The sequence below is a fragment of the Macaca nemestrina genome, chromosome 18 (assembly GCF_043159975.1).
Source record: "Macaca nemestrina isolate mMacNem1 chromosome 18, mMacNem.hap1, whole genome shotgun sequence".
In the NCBI taxonomy this organism is placed as follows: Eukaryota; Metazoa; Chordata; class Mammalia; order Primates; family Cercopithecidae; genus Macaca; species Macaca nemestrina.
The window spans coordinates 57,286,278-57,314,098 of NC_092142.1; the positions used below are offsets into that span (position 1 = coordinate 57,286,278).

General features: G+C 42.0%; 1 protein-coding gene and 1 long non-coding RNA gene across 4 annotated transcripts in view; one reads left to right on the forward strand and one right to left on the reverse strand.

Moving 5' to 3' along the window:
* Positions 1–24,769, reverse strand: part of LOC105491514 (casein kinase 2 alpha 2) — a 40,733-nt gene extending 15,964 nt beyond the window's left edge. Inside the window, exons 1-5 of one of the 2 annotated variants that reach the window (XM_011758024.3) lie at positions 24,286–24,769; positions 23,393–23,504; positions 12,535–12,636; positions 10,017–10,067; positions 217–276 (exon numbers count right to left, since the gene is read on the reverse strand). In XM_011758024.3, coding sequence (XP_011756326.2) covers positions 217–276; positions 10,017–10,067; positions 12,535–12,636; positions 23,393–23,504; positions 24,286–24,389 — 429 coding nt within the window. In that variant the 5' untranslated portion in view covers positions 24,390–24,769. The remainder of the gene's footprint in view (positions 1–216; positions 277–10,016; positions 10,068–12,534; positions 12,637–23,392; positions 23,505–24,285) is intronic. The other variant, XM_071084658.1, reaches the window with a different exon arrangement.
* LOC105491515 (uncharacterized) lies at positions 23,953–27,542 on the forward strand. 2 transcript variants are annotated; one of them, XR_011616511.1, is made up of 4 exons: positions 23,953–24,089; positions 25,565–25,628; positions 25,800–25,999; positions 26,660–27,542. It is a non-coding gene; the product is annotated as an uncharacterized lncRNA (long non-coding RNA). The 2 variants fall into 2 exon arrangements; XR_011616510.1 differs by having other exon boundaries at positions 25,565–25,999.
* Positions 27,543–27,821: the final 279 nt, after the last annotated feature.

The following is a 27,821-nucleotide window of genomic DNA, read 5'->3' on the forward strand; positions in this document are numbered from 1 at the left end:
GCTCCTGGTACCCCCTGACTGGCCACTTTTTTGTCAGTTCCACTGGAAAGTTTCTAAGTGAAGATTCTTCGATGGAGGCCTCAGTATAAGTTTAAAAACTTCACTAAATACTCTGGGTATCAAGAAACATTCTGCTTGAGTTCTCTTTGTTTTCTCAAAAACTTATCTTTTAATGAACAGGCCTGAAAAAATTAACAGTTTATGAATACCACTTACTTTAAGTAGTTCATACATATAAAACCGGATATCAAAGTCTGTCAGGATCTGGTAGAGTTGCTGAAACAGATTCCAGAAAACAGAAAGTTAATTTAGTCTCACTGCATCTTGTCATCCTAAGTGCAGGCCATTCTCTAAGCTTATTTGATATTTATGTGACTAAGGAATCCCATGATGTTTTTACTACCTGATCTGAAATAAATGGGAAGACTAAAGATGAAGGTTTTATATTTTAATCACAAAAAAAGGAAGGACTTCCAAGGGAGAAAAACATTTAAGCCAACTCAGATCTTTCCTATTTAATGCTCTGTGATTTTGCCAATTACAATTATTAACCACAATTACACCATTGTGAAGTCTAAGTTGTCCGTCTTCACATTCTTACTGAACATCAAGAAAACTAACCCCACTCTAACACCACAGTATATTCTAGAGAAGTGGGTTCTGAGTGGATGGCAGAGCTCTGAAGAACTTCATGGGCTATTGTGGTAAAACAGTGGCGAGACAGGCTGTTCTCAAAAGAAATGAGGAAAAAGGAGGTGCTATAGCATTTGCAGATGGCAAGAGCTTACAAAAAAATCTATACCCTCTGCTCCCTGGAAACCAATTCCAGGCTGGAAAAAAAGAACATTTCACAGGCAACAACTGATGTTTTAGGAGTGAAAAAAGACAGGGGTATCAAAAACGATCACCGGCCAAACTGATAGACAAATGGAAGTTTTCATTATTGATAATCCAAAGACCCACTCACTGGGAGTTGTTAAAAAATTTCTAAGAGTCAGAATACATTAATGCTACAAGCTTCATTAAAAGCATCATAAACCCTTGTCAGGAACTCTCATTATCTTTGATATCCAATCAAATCCATGTAAATCTGTTTTCCCATCAATTCGCAATCCACACTTTCTATAAAATTAAGAAACACACCTTTATTAAACTTCTCTTGTTCTTCTATTGGGAGAGAGACACAAGCAATGTAGGGAATCTCTCCAGGGAACACAGAACAGTGTATATACAATATGTCTGTGTAATGGGGGGAAAATAAAACTATACATCCACATTTTCTGCATCTGCAAAAATGATATAGAAGAAAGTAATAAAAACTAGTTTCATGTATATATGTGTAAAGGAATAGGCAGTTGGAATACAGGGGAATGAAAGAGGCTTTTCACTGTCTACCATTTTATATTTTTGATCCACATACAATGTTCAAAAAAATTTAATAAAAACATCAAATTTGCCGAGAACAAAATTTAACATTTTCTAAGAATACCAGGTCTTTGCTTTCTCAAGTTTCCCCCTTTAGGTAAGAGTAATTCCCTCTTCCAGCTTAGGAAAAATATTTGATTTCATCAACCTTAGGGCAGCACAGGGAATGAAATGCACAGGCCAGTACATGGTGTTGTGGGGTTGGGTGGCTGGCCCTGGCTGCAGCTGCCCCATTCAGGCAGAACAGCACCAACAAGCCACCACCTCTACTCAGGAGAGCTTCAGCTACATAACACACACCCAAGTTTTTTGTTCTTCTCCCAGCTCTGCTGCAAGAAGGCTTCTTAGCCAGGACTTGGCTGCACACTGACAGCTTGAATGTAAAGACAGAGGCTTAAGATTCCATCTCTTGGGTGTCAAAGCAGTGCCTCCTCTGTGAGTTAAGGAAATCCCTCACAGAGACTATGCTAAATTGAACTTCAAGTCAATAAATATGCTATGAAAGAGAAAAGATCAAATTTTCTAACCCTTAGAGGGCTGGAATATTTTATTTCCAAAAAACTAACATGGGCTATCTTATTAGGATTTTTATCTGTGGAAGGCTTTCCTCACCATGTGGTACCTACACCATGTATCTGTATAAACAGTGCAAGCCATAAAAATAAATGTCTCTGGACTGTCAACACAGTATTTCTAGCTACAAAAACCATTAACAATTTAATTCAAAAGACACCAGTTGTACACTAGTGTTTAGGCCTAAGATATTACAAAGTCCCAAGTGACTGACTGCCATTCACCCTCACTTCTCATGATCTCTGGGTAGGAGGAGACCAAACTACATCTGTCTGTAACATTTAACTGCCAGGGCCTAAAATTCAAGACTATGCAGGGTCCACAGTCTGGCTTCCTCCGACTTTTGTAGCTCTGTTCTTCACTGCACCCCTAGAAGTCCCCAGCTCTGACAAAACAAGCCCATGTTTGCTTCCCTCTCTAGCCCTGCTCCACCTTAGCCTATAAAGCCAAACCCAACCTGTCTGCTTTCTACAGAGCTGACAATGATACCTCCCTTCTCTATCTCCATGCCACTGACTCTCCAACGTGGCTGTGCACAGGACGCCATTAAGAACACAGCATCCCCAGAGTTAACATTCCTCACACAGGGACTGGTGGTAACCTCAGGTTCTCAAGGTGATTCCTCATTCTGCTGTGTGCTTTGTCCAGACCCCAAGAGTCTCACGCCAACATTCCCTGTGCTTCGTGGCATACACATGATGGGGAGAAACGGGTACAGTGGCTGGTGGCAGAGTCATCAAATTTGGTGATAAAAGATCTCTGAACTCTCCCCACCACCCAAGTATGCGAAGGGCCCACTGAACAACTCACTCAATACCACACCCATTTCCTACACTGAACTCCAACCACATACGAAGTCCTCGCACAGCAGAAGAGCAGGCGCTTCATACACCAAACATCACGTATGGCAGCTCTGTCTTGCATACATGTTTTCACAATGTTCACAGTCAATGGAACAAAACAGAAGCAGTCTTTCAAGAAACAGAAGTACCAAGAGTCCATGACACATTAGAAAGAGAAACGTCACAAGAACCACACTTACCCTCCCTTCTTCTTAGCCAGCTATGGGGAGAACATTATTAAACAATCCACTGCAAAATGCTGGCAGGAAGTCAGCTTTGCTTACATTTTCAAAAAATGACTTAAAAGGTGGAAATTTCCTGGGCCTTTTAATTAGCTCCAAAAAGTCTGAGAAGGAGAATGGCAGAAATTGTAATTTGGTCATCAGACTCAGGGCCTACATGGTATAAAACCACAGACACTCACAAAGGCATGGCCACAGGTGGGCCTCACTACTACCGTAAGCATACACACAGCTGTTCAGACTCCAATGCGATTCAGCTGCATCACCGTGAGCCCAGACTCGAAGACCCCATTTCCAACCATGATCTTCAGAAGATTCACACTTTATAAGAAAGCTTTCCCAGGCAGCTCTGGTCACCTGCCAGATGTGGGAATCACCAACACACCAAACTCTCAAGCCACACAGTGTGTGCACATTCCCTAATATACACAGCTCAGTCCATGCCCATAAATCCCTGTCATGTGTAGAGAGAAGAAAAAGTGGTGGGATATATAAAGTCCAAGCAAAAGAGGTATTTACTGTGGCAGTCACCAGTTTAAGAATTGTTTACATGTAACCCTTAAGTTAAAGAATAAAACCGAGGTCAACGTTTCTAGAAATTTAAGGAAGTAGAATAAATCTTTAATCAAGCAGATCAAAGTTATTACAAATCCCCCTGAAAATGTCACCTATTTCCTTCCCTATAAGGAAATGACAAAATGTTAACGACCTATAATAACATACATGATGTAATATAAAAGTACAATTTATTTCCCCAATTAAGATAACTGTTTAGTCTGTAAACTCAACCTCTAACAGAATTAACAAGGCCTCACATTATCTACTAAGTGGTGATTTACCTCTACATGATTTAGAAATTCTCCAAATATCAATATGATTCTACCAGCTTCTTAGGATGGAGCCCATTTGGCATGTCTTTTTGAAATCCCTTTGTTTTTTAATATTTCAAAATAGTACCTTAGCTTCTCTTGAGACACCTTTTTTTTTTTTTTTAATTGAGATGGAGTCTCATTCTGTCGCCCAGGTTGGAGTGCAATGGCATGATCTCTGTGCACTGCAACCTCCGCCCCTCCGGGTTCAAGTGATTCTCCAATCTCAGCCTCCCGAGTAGCTGGGACTACAGGCGTGCACCACCACACCTAGCTAATTTTATTGTATTTTTAGTAGAGACGGGCTTTCACCATGCTGGCCATGCTGGTCTCTAACTCCTGACCTCAGGCGATCTGCCTGCTTCAGCCTCCCAAAGTGCTGAGATTATAGACATGAGCCACCACACCTGGCCTGAGACACTTTTAAGTATGGGAGGTTGCTACAATTATTCATTCCAACTCTTAGAGACCAACTTTTCTCATTCATTTGTTTCGAAGTTTTGTCTTGTTCTAAAATATCTTTATTACAGTTTCGGTATATATAAAGCATAAAAACTGCTGATTTTAAGGAGAAACTGACCAAACCAATACCTCTACCATAAAGTGAAATACAAGGAAAAAAAATTAGTAGGCCATAATTCTGAACTAAATTAACACACTTGGCATAAAAAATGATCATGTACTAAAGTTACAAAGCAACCATCAACAAATTCCAAATAATTAACATTATATAGGTCATGTTCTCTGAACATAGTGCAATCAAACTTTTAAAAAATTCAACTGGATCCTGGATCATACATTCACAAACACACAGCTATAAAGAATATTACTGAAACAATAATTATAGAGAAACTTTTGAGTATGAACTTATCTTAGATGGCACTATTGTATAAATACTAAATTTCTTCGGTGTACTAAGAGTATTGTGTTTGCACAGGAAAACAGCCTAGTTTCAGTGCTAGCATATTTACAAGTGACGTATCATAATGATGTCTGCAACTTACTTTAAAATGACTCAGCAAAAAGATAAAACAGAGACAGAAAGGAGAGGCTGGGCATAGTGGCTCACGCCTGTAATCCCAGCACTTTGAAGGAGGCCAAGGTGGGCAGATCACCTGAGGTAAGGGGTTCAAGACCAGCCTGGTCAACATGGTGGAACCCTGTCTCTACTAAAAACACAAAAAATTAGCTGGGTGTGGTGGGGCACGCCTGTAGTCCCAGCTACTCAAGAGGCTGAGGCAGGAGAATTGCTTGAACCCAGGAGGCAGAGGTTACAGTGAGCCAAGATCAGGTCACTGCACTCCAGCATGGGTAAGAGATCGAGACTTTGCACTCCAGCCTGGGTGAGAGATCGAGACTCTGTCTCAAAAAAAAAGGAAAAAAAAGCCAGGGTTAGGGGACAGGGAGAGAAATAACTGCAAATGTGGCAAAACAGTAACAACTGGTAAATCTAGGTGAAGGATATATACTGATTGTGCTATTCTTTCCAATTTTCCAAGTAAAAAGTCTGGGGAGAAAAATGCAAATTCACAATGTTGCAGTTTGCACTTCTAGTTTAAAAACTATCCAGAAGCGAGTTCCATAAGCATGGGATGCAGGTAAAATGATGCTTAGGGTTGTACAAACTTAAGCACATGTATTGTGAAGAAAAACAAAATCAAGGCTTGGCACGGCGGCCCACACCTGTAAACCCAGCATTTTGGGAGGCCAAGGCAAGTGGATCACGAGGTCAGCAGCTCAAGGCCAGCCTGACCAACATGGTAAAACCCGTCTGTACTAAAAACAGAAAAATTAGCTGGCCGTGGTGGCACACACCTGTAATCTCAGCTACTCAGGAGGCTCAGGCAGGAGAATCGCTTGAACCTGGGAGGTGGAGACTGCAGTGAGCCAAGACTATGCTACTGCACTCCAGCCTGGGCAACAGTGTGAGATTCCGTCTCAAAAAAAACAAAAAAGAAAAGGAAAAACAGAATCCAATGAGTTTAATTCAACTCAAGAAATGAAGAAGAAAACCACTGAAAGCCCAACAAAGTTGAAGGAAGAAGAAATGTAAGATAGAAGCAGAAAGAGAAAAACAAAAACAATAACTGAGCAATAAAACCAAAAAGCTGGTTCTTTTAAAGGATTAATAAGAGATCTCTAGCAAGACTGATTTAAAAACAAAAGGAGTAAAGGCACGAATACTACTTAAAAATGTGAAGGAAAGGATAACTACAGATACGCCAGAGGTTTTTTTTTGTTTGTTTTGTTTTTGTGACCAGTCAACAATAGTTTTTAAGTCCTAAGAGAATTCTTTGTGTCAATCAAATTGAAAGTAAATAAAATATATATTATCCAAATAGACTCAAGAAGAGACAGAAAACCGGGAAAAACTTTAACCTGTTTTAAAAAGGAAAGTATGGTTCAAAGTCTTCCTCCCACCCCTGAAAGACATCTACTCATATAATACCTATCTCATATAAACTTTCAGAGAATAGGAAGAGGAAAAGCTACCCAATCTATCTTGTATAGTATAACCTTGATACCAAATTTAGAGAAGGACCCTATGACAAAATAAAATTATAGATCAAAATTTATAATCCATTGCACCAATATAAAATACTGAAAAGAATGGGCTGCGGGCTGCATCACTGTTAATTCACCCTCGTATTAACCAGGGACAAAAACTCTCTGGGTGATACCCTTAAAACCAGTTGTTAATATACTTTACACTAGAATTAAAAAGATAAAAAAGACAAACTTTCCTAATAAGACGGACACAGGACAAAATAAAAAGAGTAAAGGACATCACGACAATGAACTAAATGATTTTCTATTTGTGGCCTGCCTATCTGGAAAAGAATATAATTTTCCTGCCATGATTTGCTCTTCAAAAATACACATCTGCCATCTGATATTTAATGATCTCTTGACTAAAATGTCATGGCTTGAACATTCAAAGGGGACCTCCAGTTAAACAAGGCAGATCAAACACCTCTGCTCTACCTGAAACTCCTCTAAAATAACCGTAAAAGGGGCAGGGAGATTAAATCGTAAGAACTAAGGGATAGGAGAAACAACATTGTGAAGCTGGAAAACATGTCTCTGCCAACAGCAAAAGGGGAGCCAGAGGCAAACAGCTTCAAACTGAACCACCTCAGAGAGGCTCAGGACAGGCGACCTCCGATGTTGGTCTAAGAGAGCAAACAGAGTGCACTGGAAATGGGAAAATGAGTTTAAGATACCACATTGAAAACTGGAGATTTAGGTGAAGTCTGCACAACACTCCCCATGGTTCTCCTCAACTTGAGGCTAAGATACCAGCAGCCAAGCCTGCATCCTTGAGACAGGGGCTGATGGTTCTTTAGAGCAATGAGCAGACATTCAAAAACCATGATATTTCAGAGACAAATAACAAAAACTCACACACAAAGAAAAATAGAGAAAAAGTATGAAGGGAAAAAATACAATATTCTTAGTGAGAAAATAGAAGGTATTACATAAAACATAAAAGAACAGGATACTATTTTAAAAAGTTCCGAGACCAAAATGGAGCTGTAAGATGTGAAGTCTAACATTTGAATGAGTTCTGGAAAGTGAGAACAAAGAAGAAAGGGGAGAAAAATCAAAGAACATTAAAAATACTTTTTCCAAAACACAGGGGAAAAAGCCCAGCAAGTGTGCAGAACAAAAGATAAAAAGGACCCATATGAAGGCACGTCATCGTGAAATTTCAGAAGACTGGAAATGAGAAAATCCTAAAAGCTTCCAGAGAAAAAAAACAAAAACAAAACCATCACATAAGATGAAACCAGAATGGCTTCAGTGGTAATACTGGAACAATCTCTTCCAAATCGAGGACATTATGAATTAGAACCTACAATTCTATACTCTAGCAAATACATTAATTGGCAGGACAAAATAAAAATGATTTCAGACATGCAAGCCTCAAAAAAACATTAATTTCCCGTAATCTCTTTAAAGAAAGCTACAAGAGAATGTATGAAACATCCCCTTTGAGGGTTAAGACCCGAGAGAGAATTTCTCTAACAAATTAGAATTCCCACTAACTGATCTTCAGCAGTTGTTAAATCAACAGAGCAGATGCCACTTCAAGAAACAGAAAATGGGCTGGGCGCGGTGGCTCACGCCTGTAATCCCAGCACTTTGGGAGGCTGAGGTGGGTGGATCACGAGGTAAGGAGATTGAGACCATCCTGGCTAACATGGCGAAACCCCGTCTCTACTAAAAATACGAAAAAAGAAAAAAAAATTAGCTGGGCGTGGTGGTGCACGCCTGTAGTCCCAACTACTCACGAGGCTGAGGCAGAATTGATTGAACTTGGGAGACTGAGGTTGCAGTGAGCCGAGATTGCACTACTGCACTCTAGTCTGGGTGACAGAGCAAGTCTCCGTCTCAAAAAAAAACAACAACAAAAAAACCACAAAACGCTGAGGTGAAATTTTACACGTGTAGCTAGACAATTGGTAAAAACTCATTAACGAGGCACAGGCATTTAAAACTTCGGGAATTACACTATGAAGTTCCATTCACATAAGCCTTTCAATTTTTACATTAGGAAAATACTTGGTTTCACTAAAGACTATCTGGTTTTCTAAGACATGCACACACATTCCCATTCACATATACCAGGATAAATGTGGGAGATTCATAGGATCAGCTACACATATCGGCATAGTACCATACCAGCTAAGCGCTGTTATGCTGCTGAATGAAAAAATTTACACCCCGTTCTTTAGAGTTCACTGCTAATTTCACCTGTAAGGAATCATATTAACAAGAAAATCTGTCACATGTGGGAAGTGCTATATACTACACATAAAACTTCCTTGTTTTATAAGTCAAAATATCTTCTTTTGCTTACTTTTCACTAACCTTGTTTTAGTCATTTTAGAGTGATTAAGAAAAATTAGGCTGGGCGGGACAGTGGCTCACACCTATAATCCCAGCCCTTTGGGAGGCAGAGGTGGGTGGATCACCTGAGGTCAGGAGTTCGAGACTAGCCTGGCCAACACGGTGAAACCCCATCTCTACTAATAATACAAAAAAAAAAAAAATTGCTGGGGGTGGCAGTGCATGCTTGCAGTCTTAGCTACTCGGGAGGCTGAGGCAGGAGAATCGCTTGAACGCGGGAGGCAGAGGTTGCAGTGAGCCGAGATCGCACCAGCCTGGGCAACAAGAGTGAAACTCCGTCTCAAAAAAAAAAAAAAAAAAAAATTTAGGTGTGAGAATAAGGTTCTCTTACTCTCACCCAGAACCATCCCTCCTGATACCAACATCTTTCAACTGCTGATTTAGTTTTGTCTCTAGCTCCTGTCACAACAAAATCACAAGTCTCTTACTTACTGACAGAGTTACAATCAACTACAAGTCCTCCAAATGCCCCTGAAAATCAACGCTACTGTTTTGTTTGTATATTGGTTTTTAAATTACGTGGTAAAAAGGGGTTTCCACCATGTCTAGTATGCCTAACCCCCAAAATCTTGAAATTATAAAATTTGTGAAAAACCAGTTTAAAACCATGATTTTAAAAGAACACTTCAATGTCTAAAATAATTTACATTATAAGAAAATGTAAAAAACCCAGATAGGGCTCTTCTAAAGCACTGAGTCTGGTTTTCCTGAATCATTTATTTGTACGTCACGTGCACACACACACTCGCTATCTGACAGCACTGAATACAATGCATTGCTTCTTTTCACAAGAGCCTTGTATCAGTCTATCCCTTCCTCTCGGCAAAGTAAGATTTTGTACAAAAGTCAAAGTTAACATACAACTAAAGCTATGCTGTCTAAAACAAGAGTGTTACAGATGAGGCACGAGCTTAGACCCAGCTAAGCAGCTACTCCTGGAGTAAGCAAGGCAAAGGGTGATGAGTAATTTCACCTAATGCAAGAACCCTAGCCACTTTCTGCATCCTGCGCTCATGCTTTAAGGAACCCAATTTGTTATCTCCTCCTCTCATCAATGACAGCCCTGCCCCTTGGGTTCTGGAGTACACAATATTTATCACCACCTCCCCCTCACCCCGTTAACCCCATGCCAGAAAGAAAAGTATACGCACCTTAAAATCTGTATTATTGATATATTCAAATACCAAAGCTGGTGTCTTTGACTGTAAAAGAGAATATTAATGCTTTTTAAGTACCCAAACAATAATCAATGTAATCTGCTTCTGCCAAAATGGCCCATCCCCAAATCCTACTCAGATAACAAAGGGATTCACTCATCAGGGACAGCCTGTCAAGAAAAATATTCTCTTGAAATTTTATGATGTCTGGAATTTGCTTCAAAATAACTGGGGATAGTGGGAGGTGGGAAGTGGTGGGAGTATAGATGAAATAAGGTTGGCCACAGCTGATTAACTGCTAAAGTTGGGTCATGTGTGAAGGAAGGTTCATTACATTATGCATTTACTTTTGAAAACAGTTGAAAATTTCGTAATAAAAAGTTTTAAGAGGAATGTATTCTCTGAATAACCTACCAATGGCCTTAACCAATCTTCAATGGTTATGTGAGGATTTATACCCTGGAGTGTTCCAGTTTGCCAACTATATACAAAAAAAGTGACACATTTTCATCTTAGTTGAGCAAGCCAGAATTGCACTTGACAGAATTATCACAGGTTGTGGGAATGTATCATAGGTCTTTTGGCGGACCAAAAGGAAAATATAACCATCCATGATATTATCAGTAAGCTACACCATAATATTATTGCCTTGGCTAGAGACCATTACAGATGGTCTCATCTTATCAAGCAGACCTGTTCCTAAAAACTCATATATAATCGAATATTTTTAAAGTACTATAATCTTTAATCCAATGAGTACAAAAATGTTAAATATTAGCTTGTATAAATCTAGATTTTCAAATAACAGGATTCCTTAATTGAAGTAAAATAACGCTAATTGGCAGTTAAGAAGCTTTCAAAATTGGGAGAAAGTAGGGACTTAAGGAGTTATAGAAAAAAAAATCATCTAGCAATCTTTTGCTCAAGAACCATGTGAAAGTTACCTAGGAAACAGGCCACAGGGCAGCATGCAGATCTCTGCGAGGACAACTCAGAGTCCAAACAGCAGCCCCAGTAGCAGCCATGATTAAAAATTCTTCACCAGCCCAAAACTGTAAGGGTTTCATCAGTATTACCACATCTCTCTACAGGCTGTGAAGTAAGCCTGACCTTCTAATAGACAAGGGGTCCCTGTTGATTTTTGTCAACTTCAATTTACTTGTCTTACATTATCACGTAAAACATACACATACTTTTAAAAAATTACAAAAATAATAAGATGTAGCACTAAGTTCCGCTAACTTGAAAAAGAAAAAGCAAAACAAAGATGCTCCTGGTATACCACATACTAACTCACATTTTAAAAATTATTCTGAAATTCCTATTTTTACATGGTGCTCATTTTTCAATGGGTACTCATTTCCAATGCAGCCCATTTTCAAACAGGAGGCAGTCCAGAACTAGTCATTATAAAATCAATCTGTGCTAAAAGGACAGGATATATCTTAAAGGCCAATTAGTTACAATCTGGCATACAACAATCCCTTCCCTTCTCAGTCTTCTCAGGGTCCATAAGGAAAAACTTTCCTTATGCTTCAACAATACTGTGTAATCTTGAGTGAATCTTCCAACCTCTGCAAACTACGATTTTCTCATCTGTACAATGTGAATAAATGGTACCCACCCCAATGGACTATTGTGAGGACTGAGTGACATGACACAGTTGGGCACTTGGAATATGCCCAGCACATAGTAAGCACTCAATGCATGTTAGCTACTATATTATTACGAGGATGTCTTTAGCAGCCAGGAAAAAAAACCTATTTCTTTAATAAACAAAACTATCATGGGAAGAGAACAGGGAAATATCTGAGGTAGAGCAGGTGGAGAACAGCAATGGGACAAGAAGGGGTACGAAAGTGGGGAGGTGAGGTGCCTCCAACCTTAGCTAATCAGAAACACCTAAGGTTAAGTTACTCCCTAGGGAGAGAAAACAAAATTAAACAGTACATTTAAAATGACTAAAAACTAAGCATTAACAAAAATATTTTAGTCTATCTACATATGCGACGTGAGCCCTAATGACACATGCTGAATTAAGGGAAAGACGATGACTTCTTCAAAGGGTCAGTGGAGCTGGGACCTGCTCAGGCCTTTATGCCAGGTGTCCACGTGGAGATGTTCATTCTCCTTGTGTAAACCCAGATTTTCAAATGTCATGCTTACTTAAGTGAGGTAGAGTAACACAAATTGGCAGTAATGCACTTTCAAAACTGGAGAGAGGCTGGGCCTTAAAGGAGACATTCAACAAACATTTGTGGGCTGAATCAAAACACTGAAGTACAAACCCAGAAAAGGGATTTTTCTCTGTACACTTTCAGGTTCCATCGCAGTGGTTGTAGCTGTTTTATCACTGGGCCACCATGATTTTTTTCTGGTTTTCAAACCAGTCAGTAGTTAAGACAAACACCACCATCCCCACTGTATCATTACATGAGGTTCTGCGTGTTAAACAACCCCCATATCCACACCCCGGTCTACTAGTATACTCCCCCAACCATTTGGCACCTACCACAGGGTCCTTTACAGTGTCAATCAGCTTAATGATATTTGTTCCACCACGAAGGTTCTCCAGAATCTTAACCTCTCGTTTTATCTTCTTTTTCTTCACTGGCTTAAATACACAAGAGTAATCAGAAGTGAGACTCCTTTTGAAGTCAGTAAATAAAACTTTAAAACGTTAGCCAATAAGATGGACAGTATGCTATCTTGTACACTCTGTTGTGTTAAAGAGCGTGCCTAAATTCGAAGAGAAAAAACTGACATAGAACGGGCTTGCCTGTAAGAACCTTTAACATTAGGTTAATTTACAGACCCATACAGCTTATGTCTCAAGATCTTTAAGTAGTTATATTGAGGGCACTTAAAAATTTTGAATACCCATATCACACTTCAAAAATAAAACTTCTGCTTACTAGATAGCTGCCAAGTGGAAAATATAGCTCTGAACAGCTGTATATCATGCACCCACAAATGGAAAAACCGAAACAAAATGGTGAGACACCTGCTCTTCCAATGAGTTACATGTAATTTTGTCTTTCAGGAGTGAAAGACCAGTTCACTGACATCAGGTTACAAACTTGCTTCCCAGCTGCTGGCTCTCATTTCCTGTCACCACTCCCATTTCCTTAATATCTAGAATCTGAAATCAGCACAGAGCCAGTTAATGTTTCCCAACAGATCCCATTCCTGAAGAAAGAGATGTCGAATCAGGAAAGGAGAAATCAATCTGATACAACAGTGACTGAACACTTCTATCTAACTTTTCAGTCTGCTGGAAAGATTAAAAGTTTTAAAAATAATTACTCTCATTACACATATTACTCCTTGTCTTAAATGAGCTAAAGAGTTCGAGGAAGAATAGAAGCGGTTCTGAAAAAGTAAGTCTATCATAATCAAGTATGCTTTATAAGGCACTCAGAATGGTGACTGGAACACAGTAAGCACCTAATAAATGATAGTGTTATTTTCATATTTTTAGTAATTTATTATTTAATAAGTCATTATGAATCCTCACAAAGTCCCTAAGTAGCAGAGTTGAGCTATCTGCCCAAGATCACACAGCTCATGGCAGAGTGGGGCAGGAATCAAAGCTGGAAGCTGGGCAGTCTGACTGCATGCTATACTCTTGCCACAGTGCTTTTGTTTCCCAAGTGTGGCCAACGGGAGAAACGTAACTAAGGAAAAAGAGTATTTTATCATTGAGACACTGTTATAATAGCAGAGGCAAAGAGAGGCCAATGGATTTGCCAAGAAATAATAAAGCAAGACTTCTTTTGCCTGTGTGGGGGGTGGGGAAGGAGAGGGGAGGGGGAAAATATAACATACACACATGCCAAAAAAACCTTCACCTTTTGTTGGTCACTAAGATACAGCTTTGAACACATAACAAAACAGAGAAGGAAAGGACTATGAAACTCAGAGCACTTGCATCACCTGTAACAAGGGGCTTAACTGAGAGGCTGGGCTCTTGCTGTGTCCTTGTGAGCTAGCTGCCATGATGATACCCGCTCTCCGCCCGCTGTGCCAGGGTTCCCAGGAGAGCAGATGAGGCTGCTGTGCATGTTCCCTGACTCCACTTAGAAACCTTACTCCTCAGTCCCTTTTTCATTAACAAGGGAGCTCGAAACTTTGGGGAAAAAAAGCACTGTACAATCCGATTAAAAAATAGCCAGGGAAGGACACACTACAAAATAACCAGCCTGAAAGATTCAAATATGTCAATGTCATGAAACAAACTGCGCAATTGTTCCAGACTTTTAAAATTTGACAACTGAATATAACACATGACTACAAATGAATATAATCATATAATCTGGGATTTTCCTTTGCTATAAAGAACGTTATAAAGGTAACTGGCAAATGTGAATGAGAGCTGTAGATTAGCTAATAGCATTGCATCAATGGTTACCTTCTTTTTTTTTTCTTTGAGACGGAGTCTCGCTCTGTCGCCCAGGCTGGAGTGCTGTGGCCGGATCTCAGCTTACTGCAAGCTCCGCCTCCCGGGTTCACGCCATTCTCCTGCCTCAGCCTCCCGAGTAGCTGGGACTACAGGCGCCCGCCAGCTCGCCCGGCTAATTTTTTGTATTTTTTAGTAGAGACGGGGTTTCACCGTGTTAGCCAGGATGGTCTCGATCTCCTGACCTTGTGATCCGCCCGTCTCGGCCTCCCAAAGTGCTGGGATTACAGGCTTGAGCCACCGCGCCCAGCCTACCTTCTAATTTTTTAATATGGCATTGTAGGGTTATGTAAGAAACTCTTTATTTTTAGGAAATGCATACTGAAGTATTTAGGGATGACTACGACTTACTCTCAAGCACTTCAGGAAAATATACATAACATAAATGTTATTATATAGGTGTATATATGTACATATATGTATGTATGTACATATGTGTGTATATATGAGAAAGAGAAGGATAAAGCAAATGTTAACATTTGAGGAGTCTGGGTGAAACAGATATGGGAATTCCTGCAACTTTTTTTAAGTCCGAAATTATGTTAAGAAGTTAAAAGAAAAATAAAAACTGACTTTTTTTTTGAGACGGGGTCTCACTCCGTGGCCCAGGCTGGAGCGCAGTGGCACAATCTCAGCTCACTGCAACCTCCGCCTCCCAAGTTCAAACAATTCTCCTGCCTCAGCCTTCCAAGTACTACAAGTGCACGCCACCACGCCCAGCTAATTTTTTTGTATTTTTAGTAGAGATAGGGTTTCACCATGTTGGCCAGGCTGATCTCGAACTCCTGACCTCAGGTGATCCACCTGCCTTAGCCTCCCAAAGTGCTGGGATTACAGGTGTGAGTGACTGCGCCCGGCCAAAGCTGGTTATCTTATACTTAAAAATTCAGCCAATGCTACCAGTTTAGTCAATGCCTTTCAATGTAAGAAAATTCTAGATTTGTCATCCAATACTGGAAAGCAGCTATAGATCTGTGAGAGTGGTAACAGAGAGAAAAAAACCCGCAACCAGAAGTCTATATCCACCAAAAACCTCTTCTACTCCTAACAGTACTCCTAACCGCTTACAGGGACAACCCATTAGTTGCCTTTATGACACTGCCCCATGTAAAGTCTTGCATTGCTCTCCCGTTATTAAGCAACGGGTCAGGCCTGGACAGCCCAGTTAAGATGAACCTATCTATCAATACATCTAAAGGTATCTTGCATAGCAACTGAAGCATATTTTGTTGCCCACCAGGTATCTAACTTAAACTTCCCAAACTAGAGACTGGGAATAGCAGGGCAACTCTGAAGGTGGCACAAAGGAGTCCCAAGTCACAAAGGCAGCTAGAGTCCTCACAAGCTGACAAAAGACCAAGAGATGATAAAAAAGAAAGGTGACCGACCCACAGTCCAGGACACTTCCCTCCAAACCATCAAAAACTCAGCTACAGGTAGATCCCTTCAGCCTCAGTTTATTCCTCTGGACTGGAAAGACGCTTGAAAAACTAAATCAATGAGCTCTGAGGAGCTGAAAGTGATCCTTTTAATGTGAATCAGAGATAAAAAGTTAGGATTTATGAGGGAGGATTGTTGGTATCCTAAGGAAAATAAACCGAGTTTTACAGAAATAAGGATGCTTTGATTCTCCTGTCCAGAGCCTGTAGCCATTTACCACCAGTTACACAAAATGTAGAAAATACATGTATTTCTACAAGGATCTCACAATTTCACTCTGCGTGCTAGAGAAAGTCTCCATCTGGGGTTCATTTATTCCAGTTCAGAGACTATCTGTTTAAAAGATTCAAACTCAATCAGTTTAGCTATTGTCCAAACTAATAAAACAAATTTTTTTTTAACTCGAAGTCTAGTAGACAAATTGGTGAAAAAAAGAACAACTGAACTAACAAATTCAAGACAGGCAGGAATTTATCAACAGCTCCTAACTCTCAAATTTGGGGTTACTTTTACTCTACTACCAAACTAACAACTGCTCCACTATGATATGAATTTCATCACCTGCAATGAACAATGGTTGCCAGGAATGTAGAAGGACAGAGTAAAAAGAAAGTTCAACTACCCTGGTGGCATCCCTAAAACCCACTGCACCTGACCTAAATAAAAACATTATCTGAGCAATGTTATCTCATCACAGAAAACTTTTTCTCTCATCTTTCAAGTTTCATCATCCCAATTACATGATCTACTCCTTGAGGGTAATTGTTTATTCTCAGGAGTTAAAAAAATTATTAAAAAAGGCAAGGCATAAAATCAAAATGATAATCAGATACCACCTCACACAAGTCAGGATGGCTGCTATCAAAAAAACCAGAAAAGAAGTGTTGGCAAGGATATGGAGAAACAGTCAAACTTGTACACTGCAGTCAGAATGTAAAATGGTACAGCCACTCTGGAAAGTTCCTCAAAACATTAAATATAGAATTAATTACCTTGTGATCCAGCAATTCCACTTCTGGGTCTATACCCAAAAGAAGTGAAGCAGGGTCTTCAGGAGGTATCTGTACACTCACGTTCAAAGCAGCATTATTCACAATAGCTAAAACATGGAAGCAACCCATCCACTGATGGTGAACGGCTAAGAAAATGTGCTATATACATACAATGGAAAACGACGTAGCCTTAAAATGGAAGGAAATTCTGACGCATGCAACAGTGATAAACCTGGAGGACATAATGCTGTGCAAAATAATCCAGTCACAAAAGGATAAATACTGTACAATTCCACTTATATGAGGTACTTGGAGTAGTCAAATTCATAGAAACAGTAAAATGGTTGTTGCCAGGAAATGGGGGAGGGAGAAATGGCTAGTTATTGTTTAATGGATACAGAGTTTCCATTTTACAAGACTAAACAAGTTATAGAGATGGATGGTAGTGATGGCTGCACATTACCCATTGAACTGTACACTTAAGAATGGTTAAGATGGTAAATATTATGTTATTTTATTATTTTTTAGACGAGTTTCGCTCTTATTGCCCAGGCTGGAGTGCAATGGTGCAATCTTGGCTTACTGCAACCTCTGCCTCCCGGGTTAAAGCGATTCTCCTGCCTCAGCCTCCTGAGTAGCTGGGATTACAGGCGCCTGCCACCATGCCCAGCTAATTTTTTGTATTTTTAGTAGAGGCAGAGTTTCACCAGGTTGGCCAGGCTGGTCTTGAACTCCTGACCTCAGGTGATCCGCCTGCCTCGGCCTCCCAAAGTGCTGGGATTACAGGCGTGAGGCACCGCGCCTAGCCTATGTTACATGTATTTTAACACTATTTATTTATTTATTTATTTATTTATTTTTTTGAGATGGAGTCTCGCACTGTCGCCCAGGCTGGAGTGCAGTGGCGCAATCTTAGCTCACTGCAAGCTCTGCCTCCCGAGTTCATGCCATTCTCCTGCCTCAGCCTCCCGAGTAGCTGGGACTACAGGCGCCTGCCAACACGCCCGGCTAATTTTTTGTATTTTTAGTAGAGACGGGGTCTCACCATGTTAGCCAGGATGGTCTCAATCTCCTGACCTCGTGATCCGCCTGCCTTGGCCTCCCAAAGTGCTGGATTACAGGCGTGAGTCACCGCGCCCAGCATTTTTTTTTTTAAAGGCAAGGCATAGAGCAGACCCTTTGAATCTCATCAAGAGAACACTGCAACCCTTTCTACTACTGGTTCTGCCTCTAAAAATCATTCGCATTGCCCAAATGTAATATTGTTATTACTACACTTTATTTATCTCTCAGGCCAGGCACCGTTTTAAGCACATTTAATCCTCTTAGATGAGCACTAGTAACATTTTTTACTTGAGGAAGGACATTGAGGCACAGAGAACTTAAGTAACTGTTCGATGTTATAGAGCGTCTACAGTTGGAACTAACACCTGACACCAGGCAGACCACTTCTAGGCCATACTCTCTCAGGAAAGAAGCATTTTGTAGATTACTAAAACATGATTATCAATCTCTCTACCCATCTGTCTACAGTTTATCTGACTTTCCTGACAACCCTGTGACTTAAGCAGGAAATGTATGCTTATTTCATAGATGAGAAAACAGTCAAGTGGTATCAATGAACACACTAGTTTTTGAACTCAAGCCTTCTGCCCTCTCATTTATAGCACTTCTTACACTATACCACCCTGATTATGAGATGGCAGATCCTGAAATTAAACTCTAGAAACTATCTGGAGCCCTGCTTTATACATGAAAATGGGCACACTATATCAAGATATTCTTTTCACATGTGGTTTGTTCTCAAATAAACTCTTGTATTAAAGGGACAAAACTATTAATCCCCAAATCTGCCAAGTGATCATGCTGAGACTTGGAGGAACTCTATGGGTTAAAAAAAGCATAAAAATACTACTTATTGATGCTTCGAGAGAATAAAGCAGCATTTCATTTAAGCATTAAACATGCTGCTGTGGATACTAATCATAGAGAACCCCTGCCTGGGTCCCTACAGCCCTCTAGGACTCTTGGATTCCACACTTCAACTAGCAACTTACCAAAGTCAAATACTTCCTTTGAGAAAAATTACTCCAAAAATCATTAGAAACAAATTAACTTCATTTGACTCTTGGTGAGTGTTCCTCAATTCTTCCAGTACAGATCAGTACATCACAAAGTCAAACATCCAGCAAATGTCCTAATTATGCTCCTCGCACCTGCCGAGACTTCAGGACAGGTATACGGGTCCTACACCGAGTGCTTCCACCCTGTGACTACATGACGCTGAGCATATAAATCCTTTCTCTGGATCTTGGTTGATTTGTAAAAAGGGCCTGGGTTCTAACGGTTTCTAAGCACCCGCATTCTGTGATTCTGTTTGACACCGGTTAACTATACTCTTAATCTGTGACTCCCCACCACAATGTTGGAAATAGCCTAGTTTACATACAATTTTTAACATTATTTTGAATGTTAGCAATACTTCAGTAATACTGTTTTCACTACTTTTATACCATGAGACATTAGTGAAAATTAGAATGTACCAAAAATTTAGATAAATACCACTAATGTGTTGTTTCAGGAAGATGTCTTCATACACATGCCTAAATTCAAAAGGGTAAAAAACCTACCACAGGAGAAGCTAGAAATAAAGAAGAAAGCACCATTCTGACATAACATAAAGATCACCAGCTCACGATGAAGCTATTAACAAAGATGTATAACCAACGCCCATCCTTTTAACACTACCTACTTACAACACAAAACTTAAAAAATATCTGCAAATATGCTAAACATGCTTAAGGAGCAAAATTTAATACCACCATCCTTTGTTTAAAGCTAAAGAATTAATATCTGGGGGGAAATGGATAGTCAATCTGTTTATAAAATAAGACTACTAAGAGGAAGCCTTATATGGGAATTTCCAAGTCATTTTAGCACTGGTTCGAAATGCTATCTGTTTTTGTTTTTTTTTTTTTTTTTTTTTTTTTTTTGAGACGGAGTCTCGCTGTGTCGCCCAGGCTGGAGTGCAGTGGCCGGATCTCAGCTCATTGCAAGCTCCGCCTCCCGGGTTTTTACGCCATTCTCCTGCCTCAGCCTCCCGAGTAGCTGGGACTACAGGCGCCCACCACCTCGCCCAGCTAGTTTTTTGTATTTTTTAGTAGAGACGGGGTTTCACCGTGTTAGCCAGGATGGTCTCGAACTCCTGACCTCGTGATCCGCCCGTCTCGGCCTCCCAAAGTGCTGGGATTACAGGCTTGAGCCACCGCGCCCGGCCTGCTATCTGTTTTTAAAAACAGTGTTGCTCTTAACTTTTATTCAAGAAATAGTTTAATTTGAAAGATCCCAAGGACCCCAGGAAGTACTGAAATCTACACACACAGGCAGTGTTCATAAAATTCTAAAAGTTGTCAAAAGTGGCCACTTTTACTTCTGTGTACACTTTTCTAAGAGGTACTACAAAGGAAATGAAGAATTGATTTTTCAAAATCAAAAGATGAAACTTTTGACACTAATGTAGCTTTCTGCCCAGCCATATAAACCCTTACCATTTTCCTCCTCCTTTTTCTCTCTTCTCCTCAAAACAATTTGTCAAAAAAAGATACAACCTCTCCATTGATTGGAAAGTTTTAAGATTTTAGCCATAGAATACCACTTGGGGATATACAGTAAAATTTTGCTCACCAGTTTCTAAATTCCTAAAACTTCTTAGTAACTCATTTTTGATCAATACCTGGAAATCTACTAACGCAAATTAAACGATATAAAATTCCTCTGTAGTCACTCATCATTTACCCATTCTCACACATAGGAAAGAACTGATATGAAACTACAAAAGTAAGACCGCTTGTCCTCAAGAAAGGCACCCTCTATCTTGGTCACTATGTGCATAATACAATCCTGCAGCTAAAATACAGCAGGCTTATACAAAAAGGAAGGCTGTTCTAAATTCTTCCAAGTTAAGAGCAACTGGTACTCCGTTAAGGACCTAATTTCCTATGACCAAGCACCACAATAGTAGCTATTAGTCATAACTTCAACTTATTTGAATAAAGAAACACAACTTTGGCTAAAGATCCTGTTCTTTTTAAAAAGTAATACTTTCAATTCACAAAACAACAAAATCACAATAATGCCATTAGTGATGTATTATCCCATCCTTCAGACAGGAACAAAATCTGGATAGAAATGCCACCGGGCTTTAAAAAACATAAATAATTGAGTGTAGTTTCACTAGTGGTTTAGGCTGCACTGTGAAAACAAACAATGTCAAGAAGAAACAAGAAACATTTCATTAACTAGGGGCCTCCCAAGTCTGATTCCAGGACACTGGTACCTGTTTCTGTGCTCAACGTTCAGATCCTACAATCCAATGCTAAAATGAACAGTAAGAAATATGAAGAAATAGGAAACAGGAGTTCTGGCTAATGGTCATTCAACATAATGACATTAGGTAAGTTTCTTTGTGCCTAGGTCTCCCATTTGTAAAGATAACCTGCAGCAGCTTACATACTGGGTTTCCTAACATCTGCTGAGAATCTTTAGAGTAGGAGAAAGCTAGAGCCTATGAAGCTCTTCAGATGATGAAGCAGCAATGTGATGCTCTCCTAAATGAACATGCTGGGATTTATACATACACCTGAATGCTGTTCCTTTCAAAAAAAAAAGCACCACAGAAAATTGTACATTTATTCTAAAAAGGCTGCCATAGCACAAAAGTTCAGACATTTTTCCGGAATTGCTTTAGAGTCAGCAATTCATTCTTCTGAATATACAGCAGTGGAATGTGGATATTCCTAATTTCAATTTACGCCTCGCTTATTTCTTAGATTTGAAGCAGCTTATTAAAAACTTATGCTTATATATATAAAGCTAATGTATGGCTTTTTAAGGTAATTTCCCTGTGACTTAAAAAAAAAACAAAAACCTTGTGACTTCATAAATGCAATACATATTTAGGGAAGAGAGGAGTCACACTCAGTATCTTCAACATCAATTCCTCACTTCTCATCCCCAGTGTGTCTGAGAACACAAGTAACTGTCTATTTCTCTTTACTGCAATTCTGCTTCTTCATCACTAGGCTAGGATGTTTTGAGTGATGGAGTTAATCATTTTTTCTGAAAGATTACCAGAAAGCATAAGCCTGACCCCTCACATTAAACAGTGATTACCTACACAGCTGCTCTAACACACAGAAACAGCTTTTCAATTCCACATTCTTAGTCCACAGAACCTCTGCAAAAGGGCCACACTGGAAATCACATGTATGCAAAGTGCTTACGTCACTCTTCCGTCTTCTCAATCTCTCACTAAATGACATGTAACCACATGAAATGATCTGGCAATAACGAAGACCCATCACAGATTCTAAGAACTACTTTTTACTATAGCCTATAAAACATTATTAAAGCTATACAATTAATCTGTTACCAGAAGGAAAATTTAGCCGACCCTTCATGCTCATTAAAATCATCTTCATGGAAGAGATAACAAAAGACATATCATTATCAAACTGATTGCTAAACCATATATTAAAATCGTTTTGTTCCAATTATTGCTTTAGTAATAATACGTGAATTCTTCTACATTTTTACTAGCTGATAAGCAACAATGGCTCTCTGGCTTCCCAACAAGGCTTCTCAGCACTACTGGCGCACTATATCCATCCCACCTGAAACTTTACTGCCAAAGAAAAAAAAAAGCAAGTGATTATCTGCTAAGGAATTTCCTTCCACTTGGGTTTGACATACATTTCTGAAGTCGCTCCAATTTTTTCCAACTTTCTTTCTGGAACAACGGAGAGCATGCACCAAGACTAACAAACACAGTGCTCAGGGAGCCCTTAAATTGAGAATGGCTTTCCTGTCTTTTGAATACCTATTTATTTTCTAACAAATGGAGCCCTTTAGGAATTTTTGCTTTAGGCAATTTACTTTTTAGAACAAACACCTTCCTGAACTTAGATTTGAACTAAGATCTGTGACCAGTCTGCACATTTTCTTGAAAGTTCACAGGAAAATGGGGTGGAAAAAGAAGTAATGAAGGGACATCAGATAAATAAAATCTGAGCGTGGGCTGGGCACAGCGGCTTATGCCTGTAAACCCAGCAATTTTAGGAGGCCTGCAAGGAGTCCTTTTGGAGGACTGCTTGAGCTCAGGAGTTTAAGACCAGCCTGGGCAACTTGACCAGACCCTGACTCTACAAAAAAATTTTAAAAATAACTGGGCGTGGTGGCATGCACCTGTAGTCTCAGCTACTTGGGTGAGATGGGAGGATCACTTGAGCTCAGGAGTTGAAGGCTGCAGTGAACTATGATCTGCACTCCAGCCTGGGTGACAGAGTGAGACTCTGACTCTAAATAAATAAATTAAATTAAATTCAAGCTTGCATTGCCCATTCTAGAACGTGACTGGGGTAGCTTACAACCTTCTGCCCTGTGGGGGGAAAAATGTTACATACCACTCATAGGACACTCACCTTGAGGATTTTTACAACCACTCTCTCATTGTTGGTGATGTTAATGGCCTCAAATACTTCACTATATTTTCCCCGACCAAGTTTTCGAACCAGTTGGTAATCATCTTGATTACTGTAAAAGGAAGACACACACATAAATGCCAGGACTGGGGGTTAATCTAAGCAAGCCTATGCTCACTGTATACGTCATTCAGCCGCTTCCAACAGGCAAACACTTGGAAGTGTCTATACATCACGTCACAACTCATTCCCTAAATGAAAGCCACGACGTAATCTTGGCTCCCTTCACTCTGCAGAGCTCCTAACCTAATTGGTCTCTCCTAACTTGGAAAGATGGGGCAGGAAGGCAACGCTCTGAGCCAATCCAGAGGGCTGAGCAAAGCACCCGTCCTGAAGGCCTAGAGGGTGCCCCCTGTGCCCCGCGGCTCCCCAGCACCTGCTTCCCGTTTCACACCCTGAGGGTAGACAGTGCCTGTTTTAAAAAACTGGACGTCTTTAAGAAATTTCCTCCCACCACCTCATCTCAGAAAACCGAAAAGGCAGGGAATTTTAATAGCTCCAAAGGACAGCTGTTGACTTCCCACCCCAGTGGAAACCCAGAAGCGTGAGGAAGGGCTACTCCCTCACTTTCACCCGGCGTCGATCCCTGGACCCCACACTTCTCCCCGAGTAAAAAAGCATTCCTTGGGGGAAAGAGGTGCGCAAAGCGGGGAGAAAGGGACAAGGGGAGGGAAGAGGAAGACGAGGACATGTGCGAGAGCTGGACCTCTGCCTCCCTGCGGGCCCGCGGAGGGGTCGGCGGGAGACACCACCGGGCCCGAGTGCGGTTCGCAGGGGGTGGCCGGGCGGGGGCAGGGGTCAGCGGGCCCGGCGGGGGGCGGCGGCGGCTTTACCCCCAGCTCGGGACGTGAGCCTCGTAGTCCCAGTACTCGCGGCTCCTCAGGCTGTTCACCTCGGCGTAGACCCGGGCCCTGCTGCCCGCGGCCGGGCCGGGCATGGCGGGCGGGACCGGGGGGCGGCGCGGGGCGCAGAGGGTGGCGGCGGCGACGCGGCGGGGGGCGCGGGGCGGCGGGCGGAGGGGGCAGCGGGCCGCCGGGCGCTGGAGGAGGAGGAGGAGGAGCGCGGCGGCGGGCGGCCGCGCCAGGCCGGGCCCGCGGGGGCGGGCGGGCTGGGGGCGCGGGGGGCGCCGGCCGAGCCGGCCCGGCCCTGGAGCGGCCGGCGGGGCGGCGGGGCGGGCGGCGCTCGCGATCCGCGGCGGTCTCCGCTCGGCTCGCGGACCCCAGGAGGCGGCGGCAGTGGCGGCGGCGGCACCGGCAGTGGCAGCCACCGGCCAGGAAAGGGGCAGCGGCCGCGGCAGCGGAGAAGAAGGAGGAGAGGAGGAGGAGGCGGAGGAAACCCGGAAAAGGGGCCGCGCTCGCTGGGAGCGGCCGCCGCCCGGCCTGGGGCCGCCCAGGCTCACAGCGCCCCCTGGAGCGCGGGGGGACCCGCCGGGCGGTGCCGGGCGGTGCCGGGCGGTGCCGGCCCCGCCCCGGCCCCGCCCCGGCACGCCCCGCCGCCTACCTCGCGCCCTCCCGCACCGTTCCGCACCCTCGCCCTCCCGTCGCCCCAGGTCGGACGGTCCAAATCGCCTCACCCTCGGGCTGGCCTGACTTCACGCCACAGGAGCCCCCCTTCCACTGGCCGTTGCCCTAGAGCCCTCGCCCGCGAGTCCCGACCCTTTCACTGTCCTTGGAGACCCTACCCCTAGCCCTGCACTCACCCAGCTTTTACCCACCCGACACCTCCCATACTGACCCTATTCTGACCCTCCTGTCACCCAAACTGTCAAGTCCCTCCCCAGGGCCTCGCTCAAACCTCAGAACCTCTCCCACCTCAATACTTCTCCCTTTCCCGGAGACATACCCCTCCTTCCCCCTCTGGACCCTGCCCTGTTAGGGTAGACTCCTCAGTCCCCAAAGCTTCCCACCCCCGTCATTCAGAGTCCTCACAAAACCTTTCCACGCTTCCCCCAAATGCCCTTCCAGAGCCTTCCCTGAATATCCACTTTGGTCACTTGGTTAAGCTGGCGTCGGCCAGGTTGTGCCACTGCAAAGTTACAATTTTTCCCTTTGTGATTAATTAGTTATTTGTGGGGAGAGACTTTGAGTGTGTAAATCTCCTGTTTGTGTTTAGGAGGAGGGAGAGCAGAATTGCAAATCCGACCTGAAGGGACAGCAGGGGTTGGGGATGCACCAGGGTAGGTGGTCAACTGAACTGGCCTGGCTTCCAGTGTTGCTTGCAGCCCTGAACACCCTTCTCCTTGGACCTTCTAGGCCCTTCCTTTGTCTTCCTTTCCCATCCTGCATCCTTTATCGACAGGACCTCTGCACCCAGTGCAGGTTGCTCTCATTCCAATCCCTTTTCACAGTCTGTTTTCTAGATGAAATCCTGGGCCTTCCTCCTTGACACAGCTAAGAGCACAGACTGTGGAGTCAGATCTATCCAGCACTGCTACTTAGAAGCTGTGTGACCTTAGGACAATTACTCAACCTCTCTGTGTCACAGATTCTACAGCACAAAACCAGTAATAGCACTCACTTCACAGGGCTGCAAGGAGAATTAAACAAGGTAAAGCATGTGAAACATGTAGGATGGTGTTCAATATTAAGATACTATGTGTACAATATGATTATTCCCAGACCCAGGGCCTTTCTCTGATCATGCCTCCCTCCCTGAGACCACCACGCATCCATCTTTTGGTTCCTTCCATCCTCCAAGCTTAACTAGGAGCCACCACCAACCCCTCCACCCCACCTTCCCAAGGGTGACTCCTTTTCCCTATTCAAGTTTCGCCTTTTTCTTTATTAGTAGTATTTTTTTTAGAAATAGAGTCTCACTATATTGCCCAGGCTGGAGTGCAGTGGCCTATTCACAGGAATGATCCCACTACTGATCCGCACGGGAGTTTTGACCTGCTGTTTGCCACCTGGCAACCTGGTGGTCCCCCAGCCCCAGGAGGTCATGATAGTTGATGCCAAACTTAGTGTGGACACCTGATCAGCATTATGCACTACAGCCCAGAACTCCTGGGCTTACACGATCCTCCCACCTCAGCCTCCTGAGGAGTTGGGACTACAGGCATGCCCCCAGCTCAAGTCTCACCTTAAAGATGACTTTCTCTACAGTTGATACTTCTCTATCTCAGCACCCTATCCACATCCTTCATAAAACTGCATATCTTGTCATTATTTGTTTCCTTATTGTCTGTCCCCTCCCTTGTAAAAACAGCACAAGAACAAGGACAGAGTGTGGGTGCTCACCACTAGCTCGCCTAGCATTTGCCACAGTCAGAGACCTTCAGTGAATACAGTGTTACCCCACAAATGACTTAGGGATTACCAAGGGGAAACGAGGTCACCACCTTATCCGTGGTCCAAACTTCTCATCAGTAGGGAACCAACTAATCCTCTGATGTGATGCAACGAGAAGGGACACCTCCCCCATCAGGTACTCCTGCCAAAACATTTAACCTGAATCTAATAATAAGGGCGCCATCAGACAAATCTAAGCTGGGCGACATTCTGCCAAAGAGCTAAGCTGGGTTCTTCAAAAATGTCAATGTCAGGAGAAAGAAAACCAAACGAAACCTTGGATGAGTGTTCTTGATTACTGAAGACCGAGAGACATAACTAGATGAAGTGTGTGATTCTGAATTAGAGTCTGGATTTTTTTTTTTTTAAGTAGAAAGGAAAGGAGGAAGGGAGGGAGAAAGAATACAGCTCATATTGGGTTGGTGCAAAACTTATTGAAATTCAATTGAAAGTAATGGCGAAAACCTCAATTACTTTCACACCAACCTAATAGAAGGGTACTCCAGGGGAAATTTGAATATAGGATGTATATTACACAATGTTAATGTATATTACACAATGTTATATTGTATCAATGTGAAATTTTGTGAGTATGATCATTGTGTTTAGTTATGCAGGAGAATCCCGTAATTTTAGGAGTTGCATGCCAAGTGTGTAGAGATGAAGAACCAGTATTTGCAATTTAGTCTCAAATGGTTCTCCAGAAAAACGCGGGTTTCTGACAGCATAAGCATGCATAGAGTGGGGAGGAATTGGGGGAAATTTTTGATAATTAGTGAATGTAGTTCAAGAGTACATGAGCTTGCAACTTTTTGGTAGAATTTGAAATTTTTCAAAATAAAAACTAGAAAAAAAAAAACATTAATGGAAAAAGTGGACTTTGGGATTTAAATCCTGAACCTGCAAACCTTTCTAAATCTCTTTCACTCGAGAAGACATAAATATCCTCAAGCTCTTAATGCAGCTTTAGGATTTGTTTCTGACAAGTCCCTATGAACTAGTCCAGACCAGAGATTCTTAATTCCAAGTCAAATTTCTTGAGTTCTGGGAACCCCTGACACAATGTGCAGAATTTGTGG